Below are 13,145 nucleotides of genomic sequence, written 5' to 3' on the forward strand. Positions count from 1 at the left end.
AAAAAAACGCAAGTGCTCAAGTTTAAAGCTAAAGGACGGTTCCTCCGCAGCAGGAGGCCTAGACACTAAGGACTCTGACCCAGAAAGTTCACCCACTGAAGCTACAGAGGTTAACTCATCATTGGATAACTGGGACATAATAGCTAAATCCGATAAATATTTAGATGACTCCAGGTCAGGAAAGCCATGTTTAAGTTTTCTCTTGCGTTTGTTAGAGTGAGGTAATGCACTGAGGGCCGCAGACATCGCCGTTTGTAACTGCGCGTCAAAGTCCACAGGAAAAAGGCCCCATCCGGATGGAGGATTAGATGTGCTACGGGGAACTGCACGTGGAGTGAAAAATGTAGCAAGGGTAATAATCTCACGGGACGCCGAGTCCTGAGAGGTAGACGGCTCAGAGGGAATAAGAGCCTTAGCAGGCTTGTCTCCCTTCTTAGACTTTATAACAGTGTTAAGGCATATGGAACTGTCAGGATTACTAGCATTTGTTTAATTGTGTCTCGCTATACCTTTAAATCCGGATTAACTTCCCCCTATATAATGCACCTTATTCCCTTCCTCAATGCTCGGAATTGTTGTTGCCACCTTCTGGTAATTCAATCGTATAGCTCTCCTAAGCCTATCCTCACTGCTGAACCGCAGACGACTATCATCAGCCTGCTGTCTCCTGAACCACCGGATCACTTCGCGGTGACATCATACGCCATCCTCGTTGTGCACGGAGCTCCAGTTTACCCTGCAAACCTCTGGACAAACAATCTCCCAGTCTGGGCTACCCTGTTACCGGATCCTCATGCTTAAACTCAGTGTGACAGCTACTCAGGTACGCAAAGCTACTTACTTTAGCTCAGCACTCCGGACTTATATATATTATATGGAACTGTCTATTTCACCCTGAAAACGTTACAGCTGTTCTAAGTGTTCATAGCAAGTTTTAGTTTGCTTATACCATATGATCATATGCATAAATCTTGTTGTTAAATCACTAATCCTAATCATAAGACATGTTATATAGTTGTATACACTAAATAACCACTTATTTGAAAAGGTTACTGTGTGAGAGACTCTGCTGCAACCAATTTAGTGTTTTAAAACACATGTGGCAGCTATAGAGTATTCCTCACTAAATGACCTCAAACTAATTACAGCTACCTGAATTAAATGCTGCTTTATATTATCCTGGTGGATATTCATATTAAGCAACATTAAATCAATTGCTACACATCATCTATTATATAAAGAATAGCTTTATCTCAGCAGCTGTGGTCTCACACCATGATTTCTTATTTGAAACACTTAATGAACTTGTCTGGTCCTGACAGGAACATAATTGAGTGGGCGGGAAAACCACGGCCTCCTCACAATATAGAAAGGTATGATTTAGTACAGAAGAAGTACCTTCCAACATGTCAGAGTCCTCCCATAGCTCAGGTTATACCCACAGAAGGACACAAATAAAAACGTTTTTTATTATAGAAAACTGCACCTTTATACTCCCAATGGCTGGGGCACTCGCCACCTTCTAGACCCAGACAGTTCACAGAGGAAACGCTCTCCTCAAGTTCAAGTCTCAGCCGGAATGGAGGAAATTAACATAGACCACACCTGGTCACAGGGAGTGCAAGACAGTACTTCCCCTGTTATTACAAGTACTGCAAGTAGTAGGAGCTGTGCAACACATTCAAAAACTAAAGTGAAACTTAAAAGTGAAAACACACAGTCTATCAGCCCAGGTAAAAACAAATCACACAAAGCAGAATATACATAATTAATACACTGATTAATTAACCCCAACTGTTCAATAACCCCCCTTCAGAGGATATTAACCCTGGATCCTATTAAGGTATAAAGGAGCCACACTGTGACCCTGTTATAGCATTTTATGTGTAAAAATTGAAACGATCTTACCTCCAGGATCCATGCTGTGAAACTGAACACAGCCTTTCAAGTGCGACAGTCTTATAGCATCGCTCCTGACATCGACTTGAGTGAGAGAAAGCAGGCAGTGAAACTCGTCAACACTGATTACTTAGGAGCTGTTAGCAGTAGTCTGGATGGTTTCGCAGAAAAACTCTCTCTGCATGTCTAGACTCTAACTTTCATCAATACTCTCAATGAGAGGTTGACATGACTACTTAAAACTCCTGTCCTATCTCGAAGGGCAAATACCCTTTTTCAGGACTCTCAGAATCTTCTGACACTTCTCTGCCACCTCCTAACGTAACAAAAGGCAAAGAATGACAGGGGTAATGAGGAAGTGGGAGGGATATTTAAGCATTTGGCTGGAGTGTCTTTGCCTCCTCCTGGTGGCCAGGTGTTGTATTTCCCAACAGTAAGGAATGAAGCCATAGACTCACCCTATCTTAGGAAAGAAGAGAGCAACTAGATGGAAGCAGACACAAGGTTGCAGAAATATAGGGAAATTTAGCAAAAGTAGTCTTGATAAAATAAAAAAATAAAAACAGCAGTCTACCATCACACATAACTTTCCTTACCCAGAATACCATCTATAGGGAAATAAAAGGTAAAAAAAAACCTTTACATATGTCCCTAGAAAAAAAACTGCACCTAAACAGAACTCCGAGTGAAAATGCTTGTCAGCAATGCAGAAAAGAACCTGATCTCTCTGAGGATAGGGATCTTCTCACAGATATGGCTGCCACCATAAAACTATTTAGAAGCTTGAGAGACTGCATGCCCTGTCTCAGCTTACACAGTTATTACACCCAGAACTGCTGGCTCCTATTACTGTGCAGTACTTTTGAGCCACAGTTAGTCATTAGTACATAAGACTTCTCTCAATAAAAGAGCACCAAACACCCCGCCAGTGGTGCCGACAATACTGTGCTAGAGATCCGCCAATATAAGCGATTGGAGCCACAGGGGAGAGTAGAAGCATAATATATAAAAAGGACCGCGACCGTGCGGTCTCACAAGAATAAATAAAAATAAATAAAAATATACTACCCATGCATAAGAAACAGGAGCTCCAGTGTGAAACAAAATATACAGGAGAATCCTGAATATAAACCTCACATACAGATTAAACCATAGGTATGATCAAAGGAATAGGAAAGATTAGTGAATACAGATAGACTGTAAATCAACATTTTGGACTTGGATTGCTTTTAAAGCTAATTGCTCCGCTATGCAGTATGCACAATGTCATGAGACACCATCTCAGAGATAGATATGTGGCCCGTACCTCTGTTACCAGCACAACTACGCTGGATGCTAGAGTTCTAAAAACACAGATAACAGCGAGCTATGCCTCTCAATGTTATAAACAGAGGCTTTGCCGCTCTAATAACAGTATCAGAGTGCACAACCGTGAAGAAGCCATAATTAACTCTTCGTTTTCAAAATCTGCAGTTCACAGATATTCCTGCCCCACAGTATCAAAAATAGCAAAAGTCTCCCCCCTTAGCTGTAAAGCCCCCTTCTTAGATCACAAGCCACGGAGAGGATAAGGGAATCAGGGACTTACCAGTCTTGCAGTTTTCTCAGAAGGCCCCCAGTGTGACAGACAGGCTTCCTCCTGACATAGACCCTGAAGCTTCAGCTGCAGTGTAGGACAGGAACAGTGTCTTAGGTGCGACAGAGAGAATTAACGTCTGACAGGGACCTGTAGACAAGAAAAAACACAAGACAGAATTAACGTCTGACAAGGACCTGTAGACAAGAAAAAACACAAGACAGAATTAACATCTGACAGGGACCTGTAGACAAGAAAAAGACACAAGGTTGCAGAAGTATAGGGAAATTTAGCGTAAGTAGGGACCAGTCTTTTGATAAAATAATAAAACGTCAGTCTATCATAACACAAACTTCCTCACCCAGAATACCATCTATAGAGTGGTTTTCTATAAAAGGGGTAGCATTGATGTTAGACTTTAAGCAAAGACTACCTCGCCGTCTTCTAACTGCTAAAAGCCATCATTACTCATACTTAAGAGATTGACATGGACACAGCATAGTCCCTAATCCTTGCTTGCAGGGAAAACTACTCATTAAACTTTAAGGATTAAATTCTTCAGACACCATCATCGCACATCCTCCATTGACAGAGGCAAAGAAAATGACTGGGGGTTATGGGTAAGGGAGGCAACACTTAACAGCTTTGCTGGGGTGCTCTTTGCCTCCTCCTGCTGGCCAGGAGTTGAATATCCCACTAGTAATTGGAATGACGTTGTGGACTCTCCATGTCATAGGAAAGAAATGTTAACCCCTAGGGGGGTAGTTATCAAGCCGTCAACCTCAAATACGCTGGAATTCCTCAGCGTATTTGTGGCGAGGCTGATTCGCCTTAGTTATCAAAGGCTAGATACCGGCAAAAGTAGAATTTTGTGACGTAAGCTTCGATCCGCCGGACTCAGTCCGACACAGATCGATTCTTACGTCACTCCAGATGTTCCGCACACAAGTGCGGCACAATCTGACTACTTTTGCTAGTTATCAAAAAACTAGCAAGTACGCTCGGCACTTTTACGGCCCAGCGTACCTGGTTTTCAAACCGCCACCCTGGAGGCGGCGGATCCCATAGGAATCAACGGGAGTCTGACCATAGCGAAAGTACAAGTTCGCTGCTGACAGACATCCCATTGATTTCTATGGGAGATGTCTGCACCTAACATGTACCCCGAGTCTAAACACCACTAATCTGTCCCCCCTACACCGCCGCAACTAAATAAAGTTATTACCCCCTAAACCACCGCTCCCGGAGCCCACCGCAAGCTACTCTATACATATTAACCCCTAAACCGCCGCTCCCGGAGCCCACCGCAACTATAATAAATGTATTAACCCCTAAACCGCCACCCCCGGAGCCCACCGCAAGCTACTCTATACATATTAACCCCTAAACCGCCGCTCCCGGAGCTCACCGCAACTATAATATATATGTATTAACCCCTAAACCTCCGCTCCCTGACCCTGCCGCAACCTATATTAAATTTATTAACCCCTATCCTGCCCCCCTACACCGTCGCCACCTATAATAAATTTATTAACCCATATCCTGCCCCCCACTACACCGCCGCCACTGTAATAAAATTATTAACCCCTAAACCTAAGTCTAACACTAACCCTAACACCCCCCTAACTTAAATATTAATTAAATAAATCTAAATAATATTTCTATTATGAACTAAGTTAATCCTATTTAAAGCTAAATACTTACAATTAAAATAAACCCTAATATAGCTACAATATAAATAATAATTATATTGTAGCTATCTTAGGATTTATTTTTATTTTACAGGTACCTTTCAATTTATTTTAACTAGGTACAATAGCTATTAAATAGTTATTAACTATTTAATAGCTTACCTAGCTAAAATAAAGAGAAATGTACCTGTAAAATAAAAACTAACCTAAGTTACAATTACACCTAACACTACACTATACTTTAATAAATTATTCCTATTTAAAACTAAACACTTACCTGTAAAATAAACCCTAAGATAGCTACAATGTAATTAATAATTACATTATAGCTATTTTAGGATTTATATTTATTTTACAGGTAACTTTGTATTTATTTTAGCTAGTTAGAATAGTTATTAATTGTTAACTATTTAATATCTACCTAGCTAAAAGAAATACAAAATTACCTGTAAAATAAATCCTAACCTAAGTTACAATTAAACCTAACACTACACTATCATTAAATTAATTAAATAAATTACCTACAAATAACTACAATTAAATACAATTACATAAACTAACTAAAGTACAAAAAATAAAAAAGCTAAGTTACAAAAAATAAAAAAAATAGGTTACAAACATTTTAAAAATATTACAACAATTTTAAGCTACTTACACCTAATCTAAGCCCCCTAATAAAATAACAAACCCCCCCAAAATAAAAAAATGCCCTACCCTATTCTAAATTAAAAAAGTTCAAAGCTCTTTTACCTTACCAGCCCTTAAAAGGGCCTTTTGTGGGGGCATGCCCCTAAGAGTTCAGCTCTTTTGCCTGTAAAAGAAAAATACAACCCCCCCCAAACATTAAAACCCACAACCCACATACCCCTAATCTAACACAAACCCCCCTTAAAAAAACCTAACACTAATCCCCTGAAGATCATCCTACCTTTAGTCGTCTTCACTCAGCCGAGCCACCGATGGAACTGAAGAGGAGACCCGGACCGGCAGAAGTGATCCTCCAAGCGGCGCTGAAGAAATCTTCCATCCGGGCGAGGTCATCTTCCAAGAGGCGCTGAAGAAGTCTTCTATCCGGGCGAGGTCATCTTCCAAGAGGCGCTGAACAAGTCTTCTATCCGGGGGATGTCATCTTCCAAGCCGGGTCTTGAATCTTCATCCCGCCGACGCTGAACATCCTTCTTTACCAACGGACTATTGACGAATGAAGGCTCCTTTAAGGGACGTCATCCAAGATGGCATCCCTTCAATTCCTATTGGCTGATAGGATTCTATCAGCCAATCGGAATTAAGGTAGGAAAAATCTGATTGGCTGATTGAATCAGCCAATCAGATTCAAGTTCAATCCGATTAGCTGATCCAATCAGCCAATCAGATTGAGCTCGCATTCTATTGGCTGATCGAAACAGCCAATAGAATGCAAGCTCAATCTGATTGGATCAGCTAATCGGATTGAACTTGAATCTGATTGGCTGATTTTTCCTACCTTAATTCCGATTGGCTGATAGAATCCTATCAATGCTTTCTCCTAGACCCCCTTCTCTTCTCAATGTGTACATCATCATTAGGTTCCTTAATGAAGTCACACGGGTTTCAATATAATTTATATGCTGATACACTCAAATCTACATTTCTGCACCAGACCTATACCCTTCCTTGTTAACTTGTGTAACTATCTCTCATATTTTTATCTTGGATGTCACTACCTTAAGCTAAATCTTTCCAAAACAGAGCTCCTTATTTCTCCCCCTTCTTCCAGAATACCTACCCCCAGCTTTCTTTAACTGTTGATAATAGCATCATTACCCCAATAAAGTACGCCCAAAGTCTTGTGGTCACACTTGACTAAGTTCTCTCTTGCATTCCTTACATCCCGTCTTTGACTAACCCCTACTGTTTACACCTTAAAAACAACTCCATAATTCGCCACTTTTTTACACAAGACATAGCTAAACTATTAATCCACTTTCTCATCATTAACCACCTTAACTATTGCAACTCCATCCTCTCTATTCTCCCTAGTAGCCGTCTATCCATAATAAATGCCTCCATCAGGCTGATCTTCCTTACAACATTGCGATTCTTCTGCTGCACCTCTCTGCCAATCCCTTAACTGGCTTCCTCTAGCCTCCAGAATTAAATAAAAAATTCTGCCTAACATTCAAGGACCTCTATGTAACTGCTCTCCCTATATCTTAGACCTTGTCTCCAGATACTCTCCCTACTGTCCCCTTCATTCTGCTCATGATCTCCTCTTCTCTTGTAACCTCCTCACATTCCTGTCTACAAGACTTGTCCAGACTGGCCCCTAGTTTGTGAAACTCACAGCCTCATGCTACATGACTCTCCCATAGCTTTGAAAGTTTCAAGAGCTCCTTAAAAGACTCTGCTATTCAGTTATGCATACACTATACACTAACCTTCTCTAACCCCAGTTCCACACCTCCTCTCTGTTATCCCTGTGAACCCCCTTCGCATTTAAGCCAACAAGCCCAGCTGTTTGTGGATCACCTTTATTGGAGCTATTATATACAACAGTGCAACTCTCGGCAGGGCCCTCTACCTACTTGTTCCCTATAAATGTTGCCATTCCTATGTTTATAGCGCTGCAGAATCTGTTGGCGCTCTAGAAATAACTGATAATAATATACAATTGCCCGTGGGGCTTACAAAATGTTTTTGTTCTCACTACAGGCGAAGTTGGAAAGTCAGACAACATCTGGCTCTACATTTGTGCCCAAAATAGGGGAGATGGTAAGGAGCTGCAAACCTGCTAAGGACAACCTTGAGCTGACAGGAGAGAGATACTTCTCCACCTTGAACAGAGACACATACAGGTATGTTGGGGGAGCCGTCTATATCAGCAATATAATAAAATATTGCAAAGAGTTTGCTGCTGTCACTTCGCCACACACAGCAACTCCTCTGTACACAGCTGTCCCTGTCCACTGTTCCTCCTCTGCACACAGCCGAACCTGCCCCTTGTTCCTCCTCTGCACACAGCCTAACCTGCACCCTGTACCAGCTCCTCCTCTGCACACAGCCAAACCTGCTCCCTGTTCCTCCTCTGCATACAGCCGCCCCTGCCCCCTGTTCCTCCTCCTCTGCACACAACCACCCCTGCCCCTTGTTCCTCCTCCTCTGCACACAGTCGCCCCTGCCCCCTGTTCCTCCTCCTCCTCCTCTGCACACAGCCCCCCCCTGCCCACTGTTCCTCCTCCTCTGCACACAGCCCCCCCTGCTCCCTGTTCCTCCTCCTCTGCACACAGCCGCCCCTGCCCCCTGTTCCTCCTCCTCTGCACACAGCCGCCCCTGCGCCCTGTTCCTCCTCCTCTGCACACAGCCACCCCTGCCCCCTGTTCCTCCTCCTCTGCACACAGCCGCCCCTGCCCCCTGTTCCTCCTCCTCTGCCCACAGCCGCCCCTGTACCTCCTCCTCTGCACACAGCCACCCCTGCCCCCAGTTCCTCCTCTACATACATCTGAACCTGCCCCCTGTTCCTCCTCCAGTACCTCCGCCTCTGCACACAGCTGCCCCTGTTCCTCCGCATCTGCACGCAGCCGAATCTGCCCCCTGTGCCTCCTCCTGTCTGCACACAGCTGCCTGTACTTGTTCCGCCTCTGCACACAGCTGCCCCTGTACCTCTGCCTCTGCACACAGCTGCCCCTGTTCCTCCGCCTCTGCACACAGCTGCCCGTTCCTCCGCATCTGCACACAGCCGAATCTGCCTCCTGTCTTCACACAGCTGCCTGTACTTGTTCCGCCTCTGCACACAGCCGCCCCTGTTCCTCCGCATCTGCACACAGCCAAATCTGCCCCCTGTTCCTCCTCCTGTCTGCACACAGCTGCCTGTACTTGTTCCTCCTCTGCACACAGCCGTTCCTGTACCTCCGCCTCTGCACACAGCCGTCCCTGTACCACCGCCCCTGCACACAGCCATCACTGTACCACCGCCCCTGCACACAGTCGTCCCTGTACCACCGCCCCTGCACACAGTCGTCCCTGTACCACCGCCCCTGCACACAGCCGTCCCTGTACCAGCGCCTCTGCATACATCTGAACCTGCCCCCTGTTCCTCCTCCAGTACCTCCGCATCTGCACACAGCTACCCCTGTTCCTCGGCATCTGCACACAGCCGAACCTGCCCCCTGTTCCTCCTCCTGTCTGCACACAGCTGCCTGTACTTGTTCCGCCTCTGCACACAGCCGCACCTGCCCCGTTTCTCCTCTCCACACAGCCAAACTTGCCCCCTGTCTGCCCACAGCTGCCTGTACTTGTTCCTCCTATGCACACAGCCGTTTCTGTACTTGTACCTCCGCTTCTGCACACAGCTGCCCTGTACCTCCGCCTCTGAACACAGCCGCCCCCTGTACCTCCGCCTCTGCACACAGCCGCCCCCTGTACCTCCGCCTCTGCACACAGCCGCCCCCCTGTACCTCCGCCTCTGCACACAGCCGCCCCCCTGTACCTCCGCCTCTGCACACAGCCGCCCCCCTGTACCTCCGCCTCTGCACACAGCCGCCCCCCTGTACCTCCGCCTCTGCACACAGCCGCCCCCCTGTACCTCCGCCTCTGCACACAGCCGCCCCCTGTACCTCCGCCTCTGCACACAGCCGCCCCCTGTACCTCCGCCTCGGCACACAGCCACCCCCTGTACCTCCTCCTCTGCATGCATCTGAACCTGCCCGCCTGTTCCTCCTCCAGTACCTCCGCACACAGCTGCCCCTGTTCCTCCGCATCTGCACACAGCCGAACCTGCCCCCTGTTCCTCCTCCTGTCTGCACACAGCTGCCTGTACTTGTTCCCCCTCTGCACACAGCTGACCCTGTTCCTCCGCATCTGCACACAGACTAACCTGCCCCCTGTTCCTCATCCTGTCTTTACACAGCTGCCTGTACTTGTTCCTCCTCTGCACACAGCCATTCCTGTACTTGTACCTCCGCCTCTGCACACAGCCCCCCCTGTACCCCCGCCTCTGCACACAGCCCCCCGTACCCCCGCCTCTGCACACAGCCCCCCCGTACCCCCGCCTCGGCACACAGCCCCACCCCGTACCCCCGCCCCTGCACACAGCCCCCCCTGTACCTCAGCCTCTGAACACAGCCCCCCCATACCCCAGCCTCTGCACACAGCCCCCCTTACCCAAGCCTCTGCACACAGCTGCCCCGTACCTCCTCACACAGCCCCCCCTTGTACCCCCGCCTCTGCACACAGCCCACCCGTACCCCCGCCTCTGCACAGCCCCCCGTACCCCAGCCTCTGCACACAGCCCCCCCGTACCCCAGCCTCTGCACACAGCCCCCCTGTACTCCAGCCTCTGCACAAAGCCCCCGTACCCCCGCCTCTGCACACAGCCGCCCGTCCCTCCGCACACAGCCCCCCCTGTACCCCCGTCTCTACACACAGCCCCCCCTGTACCCCAGCCTCTGCACACAGCCCCCGTACCCCAGCCTCTGCACTAAGCAGCCCCTGTACCTCCGCCTCTGCACTAAGCCGCCCCTGTACCTCCGCCTCTGCACTAAGCCGCCCCTGTACCTCCGCCTCTGCACACAACTGTTCTTGCCTCACTCCTCTTCTACACTAAGCCTTCCGTTCCTCCACCTCTGCACACAGCAGACCTTGACCCCTGTTCCTACTGCTCTGGACACAGCCGCCCCTGCCCCCTGTTCCTCCTCTGCAATAAGCCACCCCTGCCTCCTGTTCCTCCTTCCTCTACACACCGCCCCCCCCCTGTTCCTTCTCCTCTGCACACAGCAGCCTCTGCCCTGTTATTCCTCCTCTTCTGCTGCACAAGGCAGTCCCTGTCCCCTTTCCTCAGCACACTGAATCCCCTGCTCCTCCATCTCCGCCAATGGCCCTGCTCCTCCGCACACAGCTGCCACTGTACCCCCCTGCTCCTCTGCAAACATCCCTGGCCCCTAATCCTCCTTCTCTGCACACAGCTGCTGTGCCAACCTTCTCTGCATACACCGCTACTGTGCTCACTTCCTCTGGATACCCGCCACTGAGCCTGCTACTTCTCCTCTGCACATAACAGCTGGTTTGTCGTTGCTGCACAAAGCCTCCCCAGTGCCCTTATCTTTTGCACACCGCTCCCAAGTACCCTCTTTATTTCTTCTCTGACTAATGTTAGCTTGGGGTTTTGTTAATCTACTCTTCCCTATTATGTAGTAGATAAAGTTAGATCCTGTTTAGTAATGAATGATTTCTCTGTCAGGGCGCCTGTACATCTGAGCCAGAAGCCAGAGAGAGCATGAAAGTGAAAAAAGCGCTGCTTGGATCTATGTACACAGTGGTGTTGGTACTTCATCACATATGTATATAGTTCAGCTGGACCACACAAGCATTTGAAGAAATTTGTAGCAGAACTAAACAAAGATTTCTACTTGCAACATAAAAAACATTTAGAATTTAATACAAACAAAAATAAAGTTTCATATATTCCAAGAAAAACTCTGGTCCATTCACAATACAAATACAGAACAACAGTTTGTGGATTTAAAACTAATAAAATATAGAAAAATCTCTGTATCTTGCAAATGTCTTCTGTTGACCCTGAGCCGGGCAGATGGCAGAAATTCTTCTTGCAGGACAGCAGGACCAGACAGTGGCACAATGTGTCCACAGACATGTCCTAATATTACGTCATACTGTAGCTCACATGTCTTCCACACTCCACTTGTAGGCAGCCTCCTGCATAGCCTTCTTGTCAGACTGCCTCGCAAACATCTGCTTCTCAAAACCATTTGACCTGCAAGACAGAGAGACCATTCATTGTGGTTGGCAAAAGACTTCATCAGTCGAAAAGAAGCAGAACAATTACAAAGGGATTAGTAACCAGACCACTCCGGTCCCAGAGTTACACATGCTGGGGGCAAATGTAGGTATACTGCACAGGTATATATGCATTCTGCATGGGCAAGTGTTATGTCTAAACACGTCAAAACAAGTTATCTGCATGGGTGCATATCTATGTGTAAAAATGTGCATCAGCATACGTCATACGTTACCATGTATGTGCATCAGTATACGTCATACCTTACCATGCATGTGCATCAGCATACCTTACCATGCATGTGCATCAGCATACCTTACCATGCATGTGCATCAGCATACCTTACCATGCATGTGCATCAGCATACCTTACCATGCATGTGCATCAGCATACCTTACCATGCATGTGCATCAGCATACCTTACCATGCATGTGCATCAGAACACGTCATACGTTACTATGTATGTGCATCAGAACACGTCATACGTTACTATGTATGTGCATCAGAACACGTCATACCTTACCATGTATGTGCATCAGCATACGTCATACCTTACCATGTATGTGCATCAGCATACGTCATACCTTACCATGTATGTGCATCAGCATACGTCATACCTTACCATGTATGTGAGCATACGTTATACCTTACCATGTATACCTTACCATGTATGTACATCAGCATACGTCATACCTTACCATGTATGTGCATCAGCATACGTCATACCTTACCATGTATGTGAGCATACGTTATACCTTACCATGTATACCTTACCATGTATGTACATCAGCATACGTCATACCTTACCATGTATGTGCATCAGCATACGCTACTATGTATGTGCATCAGCATACGTTACTATGTATGTGCATCAGCATATGTCATATACGTTACTATGTATGTGCATCAGCATATGTCATATGTTACTATGTATGATACTATGTATGTATCAGTATACGTCAGTGTGTGTGTGTTGGCAAATGTTACTGTGTATATGTATCAGTATACGTCAGTGTGTGTGTTGGTATATGTTACTATGTATATGTATCAGTATACGTCAGTGTGTGTGTTGGTATATGTTACTATGTATATGTATCAGTATACGTCAGTGTGTGTGTTGGTATATGTTACTATGTATATGTATCAGTATACGTCAGTGTGTGTGTTGGTATATGTTACTATGTAAATGTATCAGTATACATCAGTG

At 46.4% G+C, this 13,145-nt stretch overlaps 2 protein-coding genes across 2 annotated transcripts in view; one reads left to right on the plus strand and one right to left on the minus strand.

Moving 5' to 3' along the window:
- LOC128639163 (uncharacterized) overlaps positions 1-11,688 on the plus strand; it is a 121,302-nt gene extending 109,614 nt beyond the window's left edge. Inside the window, exons 10-11 of the mRNA XM_053691377.1 lie at positions 7,858-8,000; positions 11,381-11,688. Of these exons, the coding sequence (XP_053547352.1) occupies positions 7,858-8,000; positions 11,381-11,420 (183 nt within the window). The 3' untranslated portion in view covers positions 11,421-11,688. The remainder of the gene's footprint in view (positions 1-7,857; positions 8,001-11,380) is intronic.
- Positions 11,562-13,145, minus strand: part of BUD13 (BUD13 homolog) — a 138,026-nt gene continuing 136,442 nt past the window's right edge. The window contains exon 11 of the mRNA XM_053691378.1: positions 11,562-11,914. Coding sequence (XP_053547353.1) covers positions 11,821-11,914 — 94 coding nt within the window. The 3' untranslated portion in view covers positions 11,562-11,820. The remainder of the gene's footprint in view (positions 11,915-13,145) is intronic.

The sequence above is a fragment of the Bombina bombina genome, chromosome 8, assembly GCF_027579735.1.
Source record: "Bombina bombina isolate aBomBom1 chromosome 8, aBomBom1.pri, whole genome shotgun sequence".
In the NCBI taxonomy this organism is placed as follows: domain Eukaryota; kingdom Metazoa; phylum Chordata; class Amphibia; order Anura; family Bombinatoridae; genus Bombina; species Bombina bombina.